At 46.4% G+C, this 18382-nt stretch overlaps 1 protein-coding gene across 8 annotated transcripts in view; it reads right to left on the bottom strand.

Annotated features, from left to right (window-relative positions):
* Positions 1-449: 449 nt before the first annotated feature.
* The window catches only part of NF2 (NF2, moesin-ezrin-radixin like (MERLIN) tumor suppressor), a 93112-nt gene continuing 75179 nt past the window's right edge, over positions 450-18382 (bottom strand). For all 8 annotated transcript variants that reach the window (XM_088143193.1, XM_088143199.1, XM_088143195.1 and 5 more), the window contains one exon: positions 450-1592. In XM_088143193.1, coding sequence (XP_087999319.1) covers positions 1542-1592 — 51 coding nt within the window. In that variant the 3' untranslated portion in view covers positions 450-1541. The remainder of the gene's footprint in view (positions 1593-18382) is intronic.

Below are 18382 nucleotides of genomic sequence, written 5' to 3'. Positions count from 1 at the left end.
TGGATGGATGAAGATGGATACGGAAGAGAAACCAAGGGAGTGTCTGAACCCAGCAGGAGTTTCAAACGGCCCGTGATCAGGATATTACCTGATCCAGATCTAAATGGGGTCACATTGATGTGGCTAATCCTGTCCTCTCATCCTTTACAACCATGACCTCCTTCTGGTTCCTCCATTCATGTTATGCTTTTTTTTCTATAAAGCCGCAAATCTGGTCGATGGATTCGATCAAAATGGGGAGTAGATCAGAAGGGCAGGAGGAAGCGGGGCTACGGCTAAAAGCTGTAGCTGCTGTGATGTCTGGTAACCAGGCCAGAATGTGATAGAAACAACTCCCTGGCCCGGTAAATCCATCTTCAAATCTGCCAACTCCTTAAATTATTACAGCCTTTGCTAATCGTACGAAACAAAGACAGAAAGGGAGAAGCGGAGGCAGAACAAACGCCGGGGAGCTTGAAAAATAGCGGAGACTTTAATAAAAGAGATAATGTCTCACAGAAGTATTGTACAAACATTACATTTAAAAATGACCAAAGTTCAAAGACTAGAAGCTGGAGAGAAATGGATCCTAACAGGGACTCTCCCCTGTAGTTAAAATGGTGTGCCCCACATTTTATTCATTTAATTATTTATTTTCCAGGCAGTATGAAGCCATTACAGCATTGTGCTCTGTTTACTTCTGAAAAACAAATTTCCAACCATCAATGTTGCATAGAAAAATGTATAAAGGCATGCCGGGGCTATCAAAGTGTTTAAAATCCCAAAGGGCAGGGGCTGGCCTCCTAGGGGCGGGGGTATGTTCACTTCAGCTTCCACCTTCTGGGCCTTCAAACTCCTTCACTCCTTCCACCCCGGTTTAACCTTCCCTCTTCCGTTTCCTCAATCCTTGCTTCACTAACATCCTGAAATTAGAACGACAGGTCTCCAAACGTGCCTTTTATACACCGAGCATGAATCTCAAACAGAATCTGGCTTTCTCGGCTTACAGAATAGAGTAAACCCCTTCAAAGTCCACCAGAATCAAGGGAAAGCCCGTTGAAACTTAAGGATTTAGTAAGGCTCCATAAGGAACCTTGTAAGCCCTTAATTTTGCTGATGAAACACACAAATGCTTTCCAGGGGAGCTTCCAAGAAGTTCAGATCCCACCGTGGGAGATTTAGGGACTGTCTCTCTGTCTTGAAGAGAAAGGATCGTTCGTGGCCCCCGCAAGGAGGGCCAAGAGAAGGAACGAAACAATACTGAATCCAGTCTCCTGCAGTAGGAGCATAATCAAAGTCACAACCAATACAAACGCTTAGAAGAGGGGGGGGGGAGAAAGAAAGAAAGCTAAAAACATAACTGTTTGCTATACAGAGATTATTAAGAACTACAAGGATTCACGCCAAACTCTTCCAGCCACCGAATGCCTCGATGCACTGCACCCGTAAAGGGAGTCGCTCTGCAACCCCCAGCTCGGAAGAAGCGATGCATCTCCGGTTATGGCTCGTCCTCCCAAGGAGGTTCCGTTGGGCGAGAGCTGTCCCAGGAGCAACGGGGGGTCCTAAAGTTCTTCAAAGAAGGCCACACGGGACTTGGTGCTCTGTAAGGTGAGCTGCGAAGGGGAGACAAAAGAAAAACATCGTGAGCACCAAAAGGGGACCCCTCTCGGCTCCCCCGCCACAGGCCAGTTCCAATTCGCTAGGGTTCCACCATCACAGCTCATTCAGCTTCGAGAATGACAAATAAGCCCCAATTGGCAGGGGTCACGCACGGCACAAACTATGGCGCTTACAGGTAGAAACGTGGAGTTATGCCCTCCGCGAAAAGCCCACAAAGGGCAGGATGGCTCAGCGGGATACGCAAACCAGGCCAACAAATCTGGAGAGAACAAGGCTGGGAGAGCAGGGGGTTCGGAGCAAGTGGTCCTTTTCTGGGTGGGGTGGGGTAGGGGGAGCGAGAACAGCGTGACCTTGTTGGGCTAGACCAAAATGTAAAGCGTCCTGCCCTCCCTGAGATAAGCCTGGGAGCTCCAAAGTGAACTCCGGGAGAACCAGCCTGGGATGGGTCCCACTTGCTTGTAGAACCGGCCCAGGACTCATTCTTCATTCTCTCAGAAGACGATCCAGGCTGCCGGGTTTCTGGGCCAGCAGTGATCCCTGACTTCACACAGCTTTACCGGGCTGCTAAGCTTGACTTGGCCGATGGCCCTCAGACACGCCCCACGGGCCGTCTTCGCGATTCCCCGCAGCTTTGCTTTTGTCCTGCTCTCCCACAAACCGCTCGAGGAGCAGCGGCGCAGAAAATAAACCGGTCAGGGGCCCTGGCTCTCCATGCAGAGGTGCCCCGAATGCCTGCGGCTTGTTTCCAAGGACCCCCCATCTACGTCCAGGCTGCTTACCACCTGGACTCCTGTACCAGTCTACCGTTGGGAAGCCCCCCTTGGTCCTTTCCCCCTTGCTGTGGGTCCAGAACAGCACTATTCACACAGCCCTGAAGGTCTCTGGTTTCCCATCCCTTGAGGTACGACAGGACCCTTAACTGGCTCCATATAAAATCAAAGACTCAATATGCACTTTTGGGGTTGGTCTTTAGGGCCTTGCGGTGCAACACTCTAGCTTACGTTTCTGACTTCTCAAGCGCAATCGGCCCATCGTTTTAAACTCTTTTGCCCATTAGCTGAGGCAGGAAAATGAACTGTTCTGTATGTGCAGGAATTCATTTCTTAACATTCAAGGTATACACTCAGCTTCAGTTCCCTTTCGCATCAGGAACCCCCAGCATTGCCCTACAATTCTTGTGGTTTCCGGCTCGACGAAGTCTTCAGGCGAGGAACGTAGGTCCTCTTATGCCTTCGTGCCAACGAACAGACAGGGTCCCCTTTGAAAGCTTTCTCACGTTGAGCCCCTTCTCAGCATCCTGCCAGCGGAGAACATTACTCAAGCTTCTTCTCGGCTATATTCAGAATTTTAATGGGGCTGAAAAGGAAGGCTGAAAGGTTGGGCTCACACAAGGTGGCACATTATGTAAAATGGAGCTGTAGGGCTTGTGGCTCAGAAAGCCGGACATTGTTACGGGAACCGCGCAATCCTGTTAAGACACACGTGGTTCGTTTGTCCAGCTACAGCAGTGTTTTTCAGACTTGACAACGTTTTAATATGATGTGCCATTAGAGAGAGAGGTTAAAATATATTTGTACTTGTAACTGCTGTGAAGAATATCAGAAGCCACTGCTTTATGTTTTTTCCTTTTCTATTTTTTTCCTAACTTTTTTTTTCTTGCCTTTTCTTTGATTTCTCTCTTTTCTTTGTCTTCTCCCTTATATCAGTTTGGGTTCGTTTTTAGATTCTTGTTTAAAAGCTTTAATAAAAAATTTATTAAAAAAAAAACAACCTTGACGACTTTTCAGCTGTGTGGACTTCAACTCCCAGAATTCCCCAGCCAGCGTGGCTGGCTAGGGAATTCTGGGAGTTGAAGTCCACCCATCTTAAAGTCGCCAAGGTTGAAAAACACTGAACTGCAGCTACTAAGTGAATCCTGCTGTTGTGATTTACAGATGCATGTTTAACCTATGGTGTGATCTGTAGCATTGGGAGGGCATCAGGTCTGGGAACAACCATCCACCAAGGCAGACCAGATTCTTTTCTTCCAATTTATGGAAGGGGGGGCAGGGGGCCGAGGGTGAAAGAGAGCATGGCTATCTTAGCTCTGCTGTGCTTTCATTTCGCTGTGATAGAAAAAAATATCACCCTTGTATGAATGGAGATTTCCTTTCCCCTTTTTCCCCGGACAGCAAAAATCTGTAGGAAGGAAATGAAATATCAACGACCCTTCCCACGTTACCCCATTTTTTCCCCAGGCGGGATGAAGGTTCCTCCTTCTCTCTTACCCTGTGGTCTGCCCGGTGAATTCACTGAGAGGAGGCAGGGCAGGGGTGCCCACAGGGCATGATTAAAAAAAAAGTCCCCGATGGCAGACCTTCAAGGCTTCCATTTTGACTTTTTTTGACCACACTCCGTGGGCCCCCCCAACAGAGTCCTGATCCACATTACCAGGGACAAATGCTTCAAGCCATTTCTGGAGTAGCCATTCTTTCACGAGCAAACAGAACCTCCTCAGGGCTACAGCAGCTGTCCCCCAGCACAAAAATATATGTGAAGGAGCCCCAGGGTAGAATTTTGCAGGAGCAGCAGAATCCCCCATTCTGAGCTGTAACCGAGTTTTACTTTGAAAACGGGCAAGTATCTAGTCCTCAAGAGGGCCAAAGGAAAGGGCAGGAAATTGAGGATATCTTGGAAGCTGCCAGGGGTGTCAATATTCACCACTGCCGCTCAGCTTCTTCCGTGCGTGAAAAAGCACACCTATGAAAGGGAGAGGGTGAGTGTGCCGGAGAGAACCTGTGCCTGCTTGTGGGTGACAGAGAACGTGCAATGTGCGCGCACGGGGGTGAGAAGAGAAAAGATGAGCGCGGGGGAGAAAACGACGGGGTTCGCCCAACGCGCTTAACTGGGTCAGCCAAAGATGCAACGGCTGCATTTGTACAACCTAATAAACTTGACGGGTTTTAATCTTGGTTAATTTTCTCGCAGCTGAGCTTGCTGGATCAACTTAGACCGTTTTATTGGATGATTCAGAACGCGGCGCGGCGAGAAAGTGGGTTAATCACGTTAAGCGTGTGAGGCAAACGATGCCTGAGTGTGAGGGGGCACGGGAGCGTTGCTGGGGAGGGGGGAGAGAACGAGAACATGAGATACGTGTCCCTCTAAAGCAGGGTTCCTCAACCTGGGCAACTTTAAGACGGGTGGACTTCAACTCCCAGAATTCCCCAGCCAGCCTTGCTGGCTGGGGAATTCTGGGAGTTGAAGTCCACTCGTCTTAAAGTTGCCCAGGTTGAGGAACCCTGCTCTAAAGAATGAAGAACAAGCAGAGAAGCCCCCAGCATACCCCACACTCAGGAAGCCGGAGAAGGAGCTCAAAGGCCGGGTGTCCCCATGGCCACAATCCTCGACCAAAGGGATGCGTGGCTGTGCCAACCCTCAAGTTCACCAACGGCATTCTGACCTTTGCAAAGCTAGTTAAGATCCTCCACCCAGCCAGGCCCAGCCCACACCCCACCAGTTTTCTTTCTCGTTTTCTGTGCCCGGATCCCTCCTCTCCCCATCTCAAAGACAATGAATCACCCCTGGTTGGGCAATTCGCTGAAATATATATGGTTACGGAGCCAAGAGGGACTTCACAGAAGCACCAGAACTCTGAGCTGCAAAGGCTCACCAGGGAGCCTGGGAACAGAACTCATTTTCCGTCGGTCAGCTTTGTACACACACACACGCACACACACACACTCGGATACACAGACACAGACACGCACAAGTCCTTGAACTCGCAGAGACTTGGGCAAAGGAAGAGGGTCTTTCCAATCAGCTCCCACTTGATCCTTAAAAAACAAAGAGACTGCCAATAGTAGGATCCACTTTCTGGATCTGTAATAACCAACTGCCTTGAGGGCACCAAAGGCTGAATTACCCCCCCGCCCCAAAATGTCAACGCCGATCAAGCTTAGCGCTGTGCAAATGCAGCTTCTCGGTCTTCAGCCGAGAGCTGGTGGGGAACAGTGGCCACAAAGTTGGCACTGGGGAGACCTAGTTCTACGCCCTCCTCAGCTAGAAGCTCCTTGGGTGACCTGGGACCTCCTTCTCCCTCTCTTCAGTCCAACCTACCTCACAAGGATAGGAACAGGATTGCCTGAACAAAAGGCAGGCTATAAATTAAATCACTCAACGCAAACAACGCGGACCTAGTTAAGTTTGTTGGGTGACTTTCCTGGTTTAACGTCTGGCCTGGGTTCCAGCTTTCTACCATCATGACTGAGGCTTATTGACAGCAGGGGTGCTTCCAGGCAAAGCCCAGAGCTGCTGACCTCTACCTGGCTGTTCCTGTTTCTCCTCTGGGGGAAAGGAAAAAGGGTAGCTGTCGGGAGACGCCTGTTGCCTAAAGAGGCAACCCACAACCACCATCTGTGGGACATGACCACCAAGCCTGGAGTGACGGGGCTCTCTGTCTTCCACAACTATCCTGATGACCATCTAGTCCAGTGTTGTCCAAACTTGGCCACTTTAAGATGAGTGGACTTCAACTCCCAGAATGGCTGGCTGGGGAATTCTGGGAGTTGAAGTCCACTCATCTTAAAGTGGCCAAGTTTGGACAACACTGGACTAGTCCAATTTAAAAATATTAAGATTCTTGGGAGGATAAAATTCACACCAGTATGAATGGAAGGCCCATGTTATCTGCTGCAGCGATCAAAAAAAGGAACAAGGAAAAAAGAAGGGGGGAAATGCATTGTCCCCTTGATGAAGAACAGGCCCCCTTCAACTTTATCCTGAGAAGGCGACAGACATCTCCCCGCAATGCCAAAATAACCACATGAATTTCCCAGATCCACTTTGCCCTGGGAACCGTTGCTCCAAATTGCCCAAGAGAGGATCTTGCATTTTGCCCATTCAAGGTGGACCAGTCTCAGAAAACTGCCTTAGCGGCCAACCAAGCCATCATCAGGATTTGGATTCAAGTCAACCATTAAAGCATCTCTGGATCTTGTGTGTCTTTTGCTCCTGGGGACAGTCACACTGCAAAGATGGCCCCAGCGTGAGCCAAGCTGCCTGGCCAAAAAGGTCCCCGAGGAGCTGTTTACTGAAGAAGGTTGGCCTCCACTCCTTGCAGCAATGCCCTTGCACTTCTGCCCCATTGCTGAGAGCACTGCTTCTCCTATCCCAAAGCCCCAGGGCAAATTGTGGCATTTAAAATGTGGTAAGACCTTCAGAATAAAATACTGACTCAACCATAGCCTGCCGAAACTTTGTCATGCCTGACAAAGGCATGCTCATGGTCTCTCCCGGCATGAACAGAAGGCATCCAAGCTCAGATGCAAGTATGTCTGAAGGAGGCAAACTGCAACTGTGGACCAGACAGACGCTTCACCGCTGGGCCCGTTCCAGGAACATCAGTTGAAGACTAAGAGCTCAAGAAAGCACCTTTCACACAGTCACAGAGACCAGAACAACAGCCAGAGAACATGTGGGGAGAATTATTGGTCACTGAAGTCAAGGAAAAGCTCCTTTTGATCAAATCAGGGTGTCTCTCCAGCCCCCTCTCTGCCAACTAGGAGATCTTTAAGGCAGGGATGCTCCATAATGGACAGGTATGAAAGGAGGCTGCATCTCAAAAAGCAGGAAAGTCTAGAACAAAAAACAACACTTAACCAACTAATCCTCCCCTTGTGTCACCTACCCCTGGTTAACTCACCCACAGTTTGCTCAATTAACCAACTTTTTGTGGTGTTGTAGGAAGGGGAAAGGAACCAATTATTCGCCTTACGTGATGATTATCTTATTTGACAACGGCCTCTCTAACACTTGTCCTGGGACAGGTCACGCCTTCTGGATTAGCAAATAAGAAACAAGGCAGATGAATTCAGTGGGAGCCCTTTGGCTTGCTGACAAAACAAAGGATGACTTCAGGCAAGGGGCAGGTGCTCTGCAGAGAAAGCAAATTTTCCAGGAAATCTTGAGGATTCCCCACCTTGAATTTCCCACCTGCCCTGGAAAACCTGCCCTCTAATAATGCCGCTCCATAGAAGAGCACCTGCCTTGCATGCAGAAAGCTTCGTTTTCCTCACTGTTCTTTTCATTCCCCAAATGTAGGATTAGTGGGACCCTCCCCCCTCCCCCATCTGATTCCATAAAGCTGGATTGCACACCAGTCTTGCCTGGGAATCCTGAATTCAAGACCAGGTTCCTGCAGAGCCGTAATGCCCTCTGCTGGATCCCATCCAATTGCTGTCTCACGCAGCCCGGCTTGCAACCACCACATTCTTGCACTTCTAGGCATAACAATTTTCTTGGGGGGCCAGGAATACCTCCAGTCTCTGCTGCTTTGGAGGCTGGTTACCTCCTGAAGAGAGCAAGAATGGCCCAAAACCTCTCTCACAGTTTGATAGCAATTTTCTGGCCTTTCCTGTTCAATGGCTGGTGATTATAAGCCCAGCTCCAGGATGGAATAGAAGAATCAAAATTTGCCTGCAGGTTACACCATTCCAAGGAAAGGGACACAGTCTTACTAAAACCTCACAGGAATCTCAGCCTTTCTTGAACCCAGAAAAGAAGATTTTCAGGTTTCCCTTGATGGCTTCCCACTGAATCCCCACTAGCCCCGTCCGTGGAGCCTCTGATGGACCAAGAACATTCTGCACTGATCCAAATTCTGCCACCAGAGAAGCCGAATTCTCCTGTTTCTATAAATTATGGATATTAAATAAATTTGCATGATTTCTCTTGTTTTGCATAATTTAGTCTGCTTTTAATTTTATCCCAGCAGTTTGTTAAAAAGCAATAAGCTTTCGCAGTGCTGTTGCCCATAAAGCATGTTGGTTTTGCTAGGTGTGAGGCAGGGAAGTTACCCAGAACGCAGAGTCCCTCCCTCTGACCACTTGAAAAATCCATTGTGAAGATTGCAGCCCACACAGCCTGCCTACACTTAAATGTGCCTTCACTTAAGGGCTAGAAACTTACTCCTTAAAAAAAAAAAACACAACACCCTAAAAAATTGAGAGCTCTGATTGGAAAGAAACTGAATGCTGAAGTTGATTTGGCTGATTTTCAACAGTGATGTTATTAAAAATGATAAAGGCATATTCAGCTGCATGGAGACTCACAACCAATTTATGCATCAACATGGAAGAATAATCTGTTTCACCACAGAATCCAAACCATCATAGCAGGCTTGATCCACTCCATAAAAATGCAAGACAGTTCTGGGTGGAAGAAAGGACAGGAACGTGTTATCCATGCTCAGGATTTGTGCTGTGAAAGTCTGCCAAATAGAGTGGGCAGCGCTAGCCACTCAGAGAGGGTGAGTTTCAAAACCCAAAAAACAACAGGCACTGAATCCAAGGATTGAGACGAAGGGCCCCCTGGCTCGTAAATACTTCTGAAATTCAAATTTCAGAGACAGCAAGAGTAACTAAAAGAGTAGGAAGAGAAAAGGCTGTTTGGAAGATCAGGAAAAGATGTCTAGGGACGCTTGAAGTTCTGATCCAAAGCAGATTTGGGGAGACACAGAAGCTGCCTTAATCACAAGGACAATGACGACGACGACAACGACAACGAAATCATCTGGGATGATGCTTTTCCAAGCAAAGAGGAACCAAGTCCCTGCCTTGAAGGACTTACAGTCCATAATTCCCCACAGTAAGATGACAGAGGAAGCAAGGAGGAAAGGAGCAAGAGGTCAAGCGAGTAAGAATCTATGGTTGCATCCACTGCGTACACTGAGGCTGCAGGACAGGGGGCTGTGCTGAGTAAGGGCTGATGCAAAGGAGGCTGTGGGGAAAGGTGGCTTCTCAGAGGATGTTCCAGCAGCAAGGGGCAGCAAGCGAGAAAGCCAGCAGGCTCTTAAGCGGCTTGCACAGCCGCGAGTTCAGTAAAATTGGCTGGAGAGACACCAAGAGAACGATCTACCTCAGCGTGATGGAGCGACTTTGGGAGCCAAAAGCAGATCTATCTCCGGAAACTGGTTGCCAAAACGAGCCAACACAAAACTTTAGGCTTACACTCGGCAAACTGCAAAGTTCAAATCTACTCACCACCACGTACTTTAATGAGTGGCCACCCGTTGTCTGAGATCTCTTGTTTGACCTACCCAACCGTTGGGAACCATAAACTCCTTGGGACAAGAACAGGATAGAAATGCAGAATGTGAAATCAGAGATGCTGCAAACACAGGCAGGCAGCCATGTGGGACCCAAGAGATGCTGGAAATTTGTGAGCATATAGGGGGTGCATTCAAAATGGCTGCCAGGGTGAACATGAACAGCCCCAAAATACCCACTGACCAGAAGGGGAATTAGTTCTCTACCACCCTAGTGGGATTTCTGTGGGGCCATGTAGAGAGAATAGAGGATGGCCATGACAGAGGGAGGATCACTACCAAGGCAAAACAGATAAACAAAGAAAGAGATTTACAAAAACGTCTAAGACAGGCATCACCCTAATTCACATGAAGATAAAAGAGGGAGGAGAGGAAGTACATTCAGACCTGCAAGATTCTGTTACTATAGTCATTCTAATAAAAGTCGTTTTAGGGTTGACCCGTCCAGTGCAGTAGCAAAAAAAAATCAGAACCAGAGGAGGCTCCCTGGGCTTCTGCAGAAAAGAAACCCAGGCGAGTCAAGAACTGGGTCCAGAATTATTTTGGTGGGGTGTGGGAAGGGAGGAGAAATCTGAAATAATCTAGCACGTTGTTCAGGGGTGTGAACACAGCAAAGTCCATCTCAAGGCCATCCTTGCTGATCACTCAGGAAATGACTGATTTCACTCTTCCTTGCATCTCGTTAGGTTGCAGTTCACATCCCTCAGTGACCAGCACGTCCTACGCTTCTGTCGAAAGCTAGGTCAGCAGAAGCCAACGGTTTCCCATTATCCTTCCTTGGCAGGTCTCATCCAAATACCCCAGCAGTTCAGATAAGCTGGTATTGATCCCAGCTTCCCCTGTTTTTAGTCTTTTTGAGCATCCCCAAAGCACAGCCTGTTCCTTTTCTCCTCTGGGGAGGAAGGTAGAGGGGAGGAGAGACAGGTGCTATATTCTTCAACATGCATGCCAAAAAAGAAAAAAAAAAGCGTGCCTTGGTGGGTGATCCTGCAAGAGCACACAACAAGACTGAGCGATTAAGACCAAATTATATTTTTCTGTCACAAGGAGAAAATGGTTTTCGCAAGGCGGCGTTCTGTGATCCCCTTTTCTTCTTTGTAAGGAGGGAGAACAGAGTGTCGACTGTATAATTCATTGCTGGGTGGGGTCAAAGAAAGCAGTTACAAAGAGAGAGATGGGATGGAGGCAGATGGTGATAATTAAGCAGCCAGTTCTCAAAGGAGATCAGGAGACGGGGGGAAGAGAAAGGAGGAAAGTCCTCCTTCTGCCCAATTGAGGTTTCTGTATTCTTCCCAGGAACTACAGATCGTTATTAGATTTTCACTAACTGAAAACTCCATTGCAGCCAAATCAGTTTTACAGCTGCTAACTCAATAACTAGAGGCGAAGAATGTCTGCTGGCTTTGCAAAACGATGTAGAATTGGGAGGAGACCACCAAAGGTATTTAGGTTCCTTTTCCCGATAAGAAAGGTTCTGGGGGAAAACAGGAGGGGAAAAGGCACGGCAACGGATTGGAATCAATGGAGCTGTCCAGCAGTCAAAAATTCTCAAAGAGGTCTTGAACTACAAAACAAGTAAAGGGCGGGATGCGTGGGTCTGGATTTGGGAGGAGGGAAATGCTTCCCTGAGGGAGAGCATGTCACCCGCTCTTGAAAAGGCCACCTCTTATCTGGCCATATTTGGGAACCATCACCCAGTTTCCAATCTTTTCTTTCTTGGAAAGGTTGTTGAGGAGGGGGTGAGGAATCAGCTACAGAAGACCCTCGGAGAAGCAGGTCATCTAAGATCCACTTCAGTTAGGATTCAGACCTGTTTACAGGATGGAAACAGCCTTGCTGACTCTGGTGGATGATTGTCAGGGGAATGTGTCTGTGCTAGTCTTAGAAATGCTTGTTACCATCAATCGTGGTATCTTCCTGGACTGCCTGTAAGGTTCAAGAGCACCATTTTGCAGTGATTCTGCCTCCATCTGAGCAGTTCCAGTCATGGGGGAAGAACAGCTGAGCCCATGGTTGCTCCAATGCAGGGTTCCACAAGGCTCAGCCCTGTCCTCCATCTTAGTAAACATCTACAAGAAACTGGAGAGGACAATCAGTTTGGGATGAGAGGTCATCAATATGCTGATGATACATCACTACCCCAAGCCAAGCCAGAAATGTGACTGAAGCCTTGCATTGGTGCCTGGAGGCTGAAACAGACTGGATACGGAGAAACAAACCCAGATGATGCTCCGAAAAGATGGAAGGGCTGATCATCTGTAAACGTCATGACTATCTGGAAATCTGGGTCCTGGTAGTTGCTCCAGATGAGGTATGCTGTCCATGAAGGAGAGGTTCATGACTTGGGGGTTCTCCCACTTGAACGGCATACTGAAGAGCATGGCCAGGAGCTCTATTTGGACCAGAAAGTCCTGCCAATGACCTACGACTGGACTACTGCAACGCACGCTATGTGGGACTGCATTTGAAGATGACCCAGAAACTGAAAGTGGTTCAGAATGCAGCAGAGAGTCTCTCAGTGGGGGAAACCCATTACAATATATTATGGTGCCACTTCATTATACAATTGCTCCTCTGGTTGCCAGCATGTTTCCAAGTCAAATTCAAAGTGCTGGTTATCGCCTTTAAAACTCTATGTGGGTTATAGCAGGATCACCTTACTAAATATGCTGCTGCAATTCTTGTCCGGACATCTAGAGAGGATCGGTAAAAGTCTCACCCCTGTGAGAGATAAGAGAATGTGCGCTATAAGGCAGGCCTTGTCAATAAGGCTCTCTATCTCACTGAATATTATTGAATATTCAATCGTTGAATACTGAAAGGGCGTGGAAAGCTATTTTGTTTAGTGGGCCTTTGGCCCCCTTAGGAGGAACAATGGGCAGTCATCTAATTCTTGTTTCTGTTTTCAGAGTGTTTTTAATGTTAAATTGGGATCTTCTACAACTGATCATTTATTATTTATGAAATATGTTGGCTGTCCCAATCTGTCACGGCTCTGGGCAGAACAAAAGTCTTTTACACCGTGTGTGTGTGTAGAAATGATTCTAAATAAATAAATCAGGCAGGGCTTAAAGAAGAGAAGCAAAAAGAAGAGGCTGATTTGAAGCAGCAACGGAAAGACTAAGCCCTCTGCCGATACTATCTACGCCATCTACCTTTTCTGAAGCTTTCCTCAAAAAAAGAGAAGCCAACGCTAAGGGACCATTATTTAGCTTTGCGCGCAACGTTTAGATAGGCCTCACCAAATACAAAAAAACATAAATCATCCTTTATCCACGCTGCTGCCCTTGCCTTAGATTTTAGCAGCGTAAAAGTAGATGGCGTTTCTCTGACCTGTCGCCAACAAGCTAGAAGAAGAAAGGGAGACCGTATTTCACAGACAAGGTCACCATGACATCCACATGGCTTGCTTTTAACGCTGTTCTCTGCTTCCAAGGGTCTTCCCTTCAAATGAAGCTTTTGTAGGTCAGCTTAGGAAATATAATTGGGAAGAAAAACAGTTACATTTGTCTTCATGTGGCACAAATACAAAATCCTTCATTCAGGAAGCTCTCCTGGAATACACACACACACACACACACACACACACACAGAGTTACTTTACCCCTATTTTACATCCTAATTAAACATTTAATACTCAAAACTCTTGATGAACTCTGCCTATACGCCGAAGAAGGCATTACGTTGGTCTAAAGCAGATGGTTCTCTAAAACAAGAGAATGTAGAGATAAGGTGGTCTTATTCTTGTCCTCTTAGAGATGGTTAAGGGGCTTGTAGCAGTAATTGGAAAAAAAAATATGTCTCCTGTTCCTTTGCAAAATGTAAAACAATTGCTACAACATTATCAGAAGCCGTAATATAAAGGTTAAGACTTCCTCAAGTTCACCTGGTAACTCTATGGACATAACCATGCAGTTTTCTTGGAGGACAAGGCTTTGATGGACACCTTTAAGGGATCCTGTTCTCAGGACATTTGTCTGCACTATCCCTGAAAATGAGGATTAAAAACCTTTCGAATTATCATAAAGCTGGGAAGAAACAGCTGTTCCTAACAGTCTTTTTCAGAAAATCCTGAGAGGTACAAGCCTTTGCCCACAACATCAGTCTTTCCCAGCCCTAGGCACCCACCAGATGTGTGAGCTTCATCAGGTCTAAGAGAAGCCCTGAAATCAGAGAGAGGAAGAAGCCGATGCTCAAAACAGTCTCATATATTTGACTGAAACCAAAACAATGAGACTACTTGATGTTCAGCAAGTTGGAATTAGTGCAACCAGCATGGTAGATGAGGAGGAAATCAGTTTTAAGGAGAGATACCTGTGCTGAGCCCACAGAGCTCAAAAAGAGATTAGCAAGTTAACCACATCATTAAACATGAAGAACTTCAAAAGAGTCTTCCAAGACAGCTATGAAAATTCAAAGGTCACAAAGACAGCTGTTCTCTGTGTGTCAGGGGTTAGCTTAGGAGAGGCTGAAGTTTGGGTTCAAGAGTTCTTAAACCCAGCAGACAAAGAGAGCCTCTGCTGTGGTCCTCAAAATTCAACAGAGGGAAAACTTGGAAGTCAGATATCAAAACTCATCAACGTTGATTCTCCTTCTCCTTCTTGGAATTTCCTCGGATATCAGTGATATTAGTGAATAGTGAGCCAGCCTTTGCCAATTGGGTGCCCTCCAGATCTGGGATGTCACCTCCTGTTCTCGACCATCAGCATGACCAAAGGTTGTTCTGGTTGAGGATGATGCAGGTAGAAATCTAACCTATCTAGAAAGCACAAGATTAACAAAAGATAAGAAGAGTCAACTGCCTCCCACTATCTCATACCGCAGTGCTGCAAAGGAATGTCCCTTTGACATTCCTTTGTGAAATCGATCTTTTCTAGAAATAAGTTAGTACAAGGGCATGCAACGTGCAACTTTATCCATCTGTGCCACCCCAAATATTTTTAGGGACCCCTGTAGCCTCCTTTAAGCTATTCCTCAAAATCAGCAATCTTTTCCCACTTTTCTTGGGAACGGTTGCTTGAAAACTAAACGAACGACAGCAACAAGAAGCCTAGTGTTAGTGTTTCACTACTGTAATTAATTAGTTAACACCCCAACACCAACCCATCTCCAAAATTTCTACTATTACAAAATGAGAGCACAGCTCTCATGCATTGGAGCTGTGAATGCACCATGCTTCTCGAGAGGAATCCACACTGGTTTAGCAATTGCATATTACAAGGAAAGGGACAAATTAAACCCCAGCTTCATCTACATATGGGATACCCCCTCCCTTTTTACATCATTTTGTCCTGACTAGGGCAGACACCTCCCCGCTCCATTATTAAACACCCAAACATTATTTGGGTCTCCTTACCCAAAGTTTGTGAAGCTGTTCAACATATTTCACTTGCTACTCCCATTAACATGAAATCTAATTATGTCTGAATTTTATCAGATTTGTCCTTTGTGGCATATCAGAGCCTTCTTTATTTCAATCAATTTATATGACCGCCCATCTGGCCACAGCGACTCTGGATCGCTGATGCAGAATTAAAACTCAGTAAAAACAACAATAATAAATATACCTATAGTGGCAGCAGAGGACAACAACAGTCACTACAAATGACATCCATCTCGCAGGCCCTATTAACCTCCCAACCCCCATGCTGGGAAAGCAGCCGCGTTTTTAAAGCTTTACGAAATGCCAGCAGAATTAGGATCAGCCAAATCAGGGTAGGAGTTGGGGCAGGGGGTAGGGCGACCTGCACCAGAAAAGGTCCTGACTCTGCTGACACTTCGTATAACCTGAAAAACCTGACTGTTTACCTCTTTCTATTATTCTTCTTCTATCCCAAATAGGCTTTTCACCTTTCTTGCAAGCCTGTAGGTTCAGTGATCTCCCCAGTTAACATGTTACCGGAGCTGATACTTAAACTCCTCCAGAAAACTGAAAATGCAAAATCAAATTCCTCTGTCTGTTTTCTAGATTTGGTTTCCCAAACAAGATTAGCATGACAAGAGGGTCCTTTTCTATCTTGAAGAACAGAGAGGCTTCAGGCCATATACAGTTTCTACCATTTAATTGTCGCTTAGAGGTTACAGCAAAAGGTCCACACAGATTTCCATAAAGTACCCAAAACTCATTACAGCTGCTGAGCCTAGTGTCAAGAGAGAGTAGAGAATCTTTATGTCTAATACAATAGATCTGGTCCTCCCTTCTATCGTGAGCTTCCACTCAGATGCATATTGAATTTTAAAAATTGGGTCCTTGGGTCCTTGTAGCTTAATCAGAGCGACACAGAGCAGAAATTAATATCTAGAAGGGAGGTGCAGAGATTGGATGCAACTTTGAGGAAGAGAAGAGAGTGGAAATCTAAGCTAGCTTAGTTGCTGAGACTGAAAAAGAGGGCTCTAACCATGAACAAAGCAGGAGGATAATGTCAAAATCAAGACAGAGAGGCCGACTTTTGCAGCCTTTCATGTTATGAAGGGAAAATGTTGCAATTCCTCAGAAACACAGGGAAAAAAAATGCAGGATTGTGAACGGTCTGCAGCACTCCAGATGCAGTTGGGAAAATCTCCCCTCATCTCTGATCAGGGCCATGCTATCTGAAGCTGATAAAAATCCATCAAGGTAATTTACCCTTTTTTTTTTTTTTTTTTTTTTAAGAGAATCCACTTTCTTATTACTCCTGCTTTTAAAAGCAAGTTTCTAGCCCTGATGATGCGTGTGAAGCGCACTAGGGCAGTTATGGAATTATACTTGTTGTCCAGGGAGGAACTGGCACCAGGCCTGCACAGATCCATGACTAGCTAAAATAAGATGATGTTATGAAGAAAGTACAGAATAAGCTATGCAAGAAACAAAATGGAAACAGGGGAGGGGGGGAACAGAAAGGAAAAGAAACAGAATGCAGAATGCAAAAAGCAGCTTGGCAGAATGTAGATGCTTTTTGCCCAAAAACAGACACAATCACAGCATCACTCAAAAGGAACAGTTTATCTTCTTGATAGCCTCAGATAACTGAGAAAGGAACTGGTGTGCATTTAAAAGAGGCAAATCTTCCGCAAGACAATCTACAGGAAAGCGAGCAGTGCCTCCAGCAGGATGTTTGTTCCATCTTTTGATGCTAAGCCATGGATCCAGGACGTTCGATAGGAAAGTTGGAAGTGATTCTCAGAGTACGAAAAATTGCAGCCAAGCAAGTTTGGAAAGGAAATAAAGACCACCAGACCAAAGCAGGAGAGAGGGTCCAAAGAAATCCAGGTGCTTGCGGGTGTCCAGCCTGCCACATCTATCCCACAGTACAAGCCTCCTATGACCCGCCAAAGCACAAACGTATGAAACAGACCTACACAATGCTACATGATGAAGCCCACCTTCAAGTAACTGGGGTTTGCGGTTCATGGCATTCTGTATGCCACCTGTTCCACCACGCTATTCTTTGACCTTGGGGAAGAAAAAATACTTTTGAAGACCTAAAGCCCTGAGCAGGATCCAAGTTTCACAAGTTTGGTGGATGACACAGCCAAAGGGGAAAAGGTGCTTTGACAAGCGTGGGTTAGTTGAAAATCCAAGCAGGAAGAAAAAGACAAAGATAATGTAGAATCCCACAGAAGTAGACGCCCAAGGCTTCCCAACGTTCTGCTAACAGTTGTTTGATGGGCTTCTATTTTGCCCTATCGATCATGATGGATAGAGCTGTCTCAGCAACTCTACAAGACCATCAAAAGGAACCCAAGACTACAAACACCCACCTCAACAGCTTCTGTATATATGGTGGACAAGATGCAATGGAGTAACTGAGGGAAGGCCAGGGAGACTTGGAGCAAGGATGGAGGTGAACTGAAACAGGTTCAATTTCAGTTCTTCCATGTGAGACAAAACTGGCCTGAAACAGCCACATCCCCAAAGTCGGTCCAGCTGCACAATGAATGAATCAGTGAAAGCTCTAGAAGAACATTTCCCCAACTGGGTCCAGCCTGCCAAATAACCAGTGATGAGGGAGGTTGAAATTAGCAGACCATGATGGTCCTAGGCTGAGGGAGGGCTGTGTAGAAACAGATCGCCTACAAATCTGGTTCTGAACAACCAGAGCTTGAACCCCCTGAAAATAAACGCCCTAGAGAACAAGTGGTAACAACGTAGTTAGATATATGATTCTTCTTTTCCTTTCAAGATTCAACAATGCTGCTGACAATTAGCAGATCACCCTGCCTTCCAAAATACTGAAAATGTCAACAACAAATCATTCCATCTCAGGGCTGGTTCCCAAGAAAGTTTTCAGCAGACTTTTTGGCCAGTTGACATTGTCATATTCTGACAGTCAACGGCTCTTTTTCCTTCTTAAGAGCTGAAAAATTCTTGTTGAGCAGATGATGAAACACGAAGCCAAAGCCCCACAGGGCACAAGAGGTCAACTTTGCCAGAGCTTCCAGAGACTAAGGGGCAACTTTAAAGCACAAGACTTGAGAGAGGGAAGCTGCGGCTTCAGGAGGCTCTCCGTGGCTTTATTTTTCATGTTTCAGCCAGAGAGAAAATGGAGAGGGGGCCAAGTTGTGGGAGATGAGGAAGAAAACAGCCTTGGCAATAACTTCACTGTGTCCCTCCTCTCCCGTTCCCATTAAACACATGAAGATGGAAAGGCATCCAAGCATAACTGGGAGAGTGGCAGAGAAATCTGTGCAATCTTCCCCCACTGGGGAGGGGGTGGGTGG

The sequence above is a fragment of the Python bivittatus genome, unplaced genomic scaffold, assembly GCF_059951505.1.
Source record: "Python bivittatus isolate LINGU-HERP-01145 unplaced genomic scaffold, Pbiv_v1 ctg000280_np1212, whole genome shotgun sequence".
Lineage (NCBI taxonomy): Eukaryota > Metazoa > Chordata > Lepidosauria > Squamata > Pythonidae > Python > Python bivittatus.
This window is presented reverse-complemented; position numbering and strand designations above follow the sequence as displayed.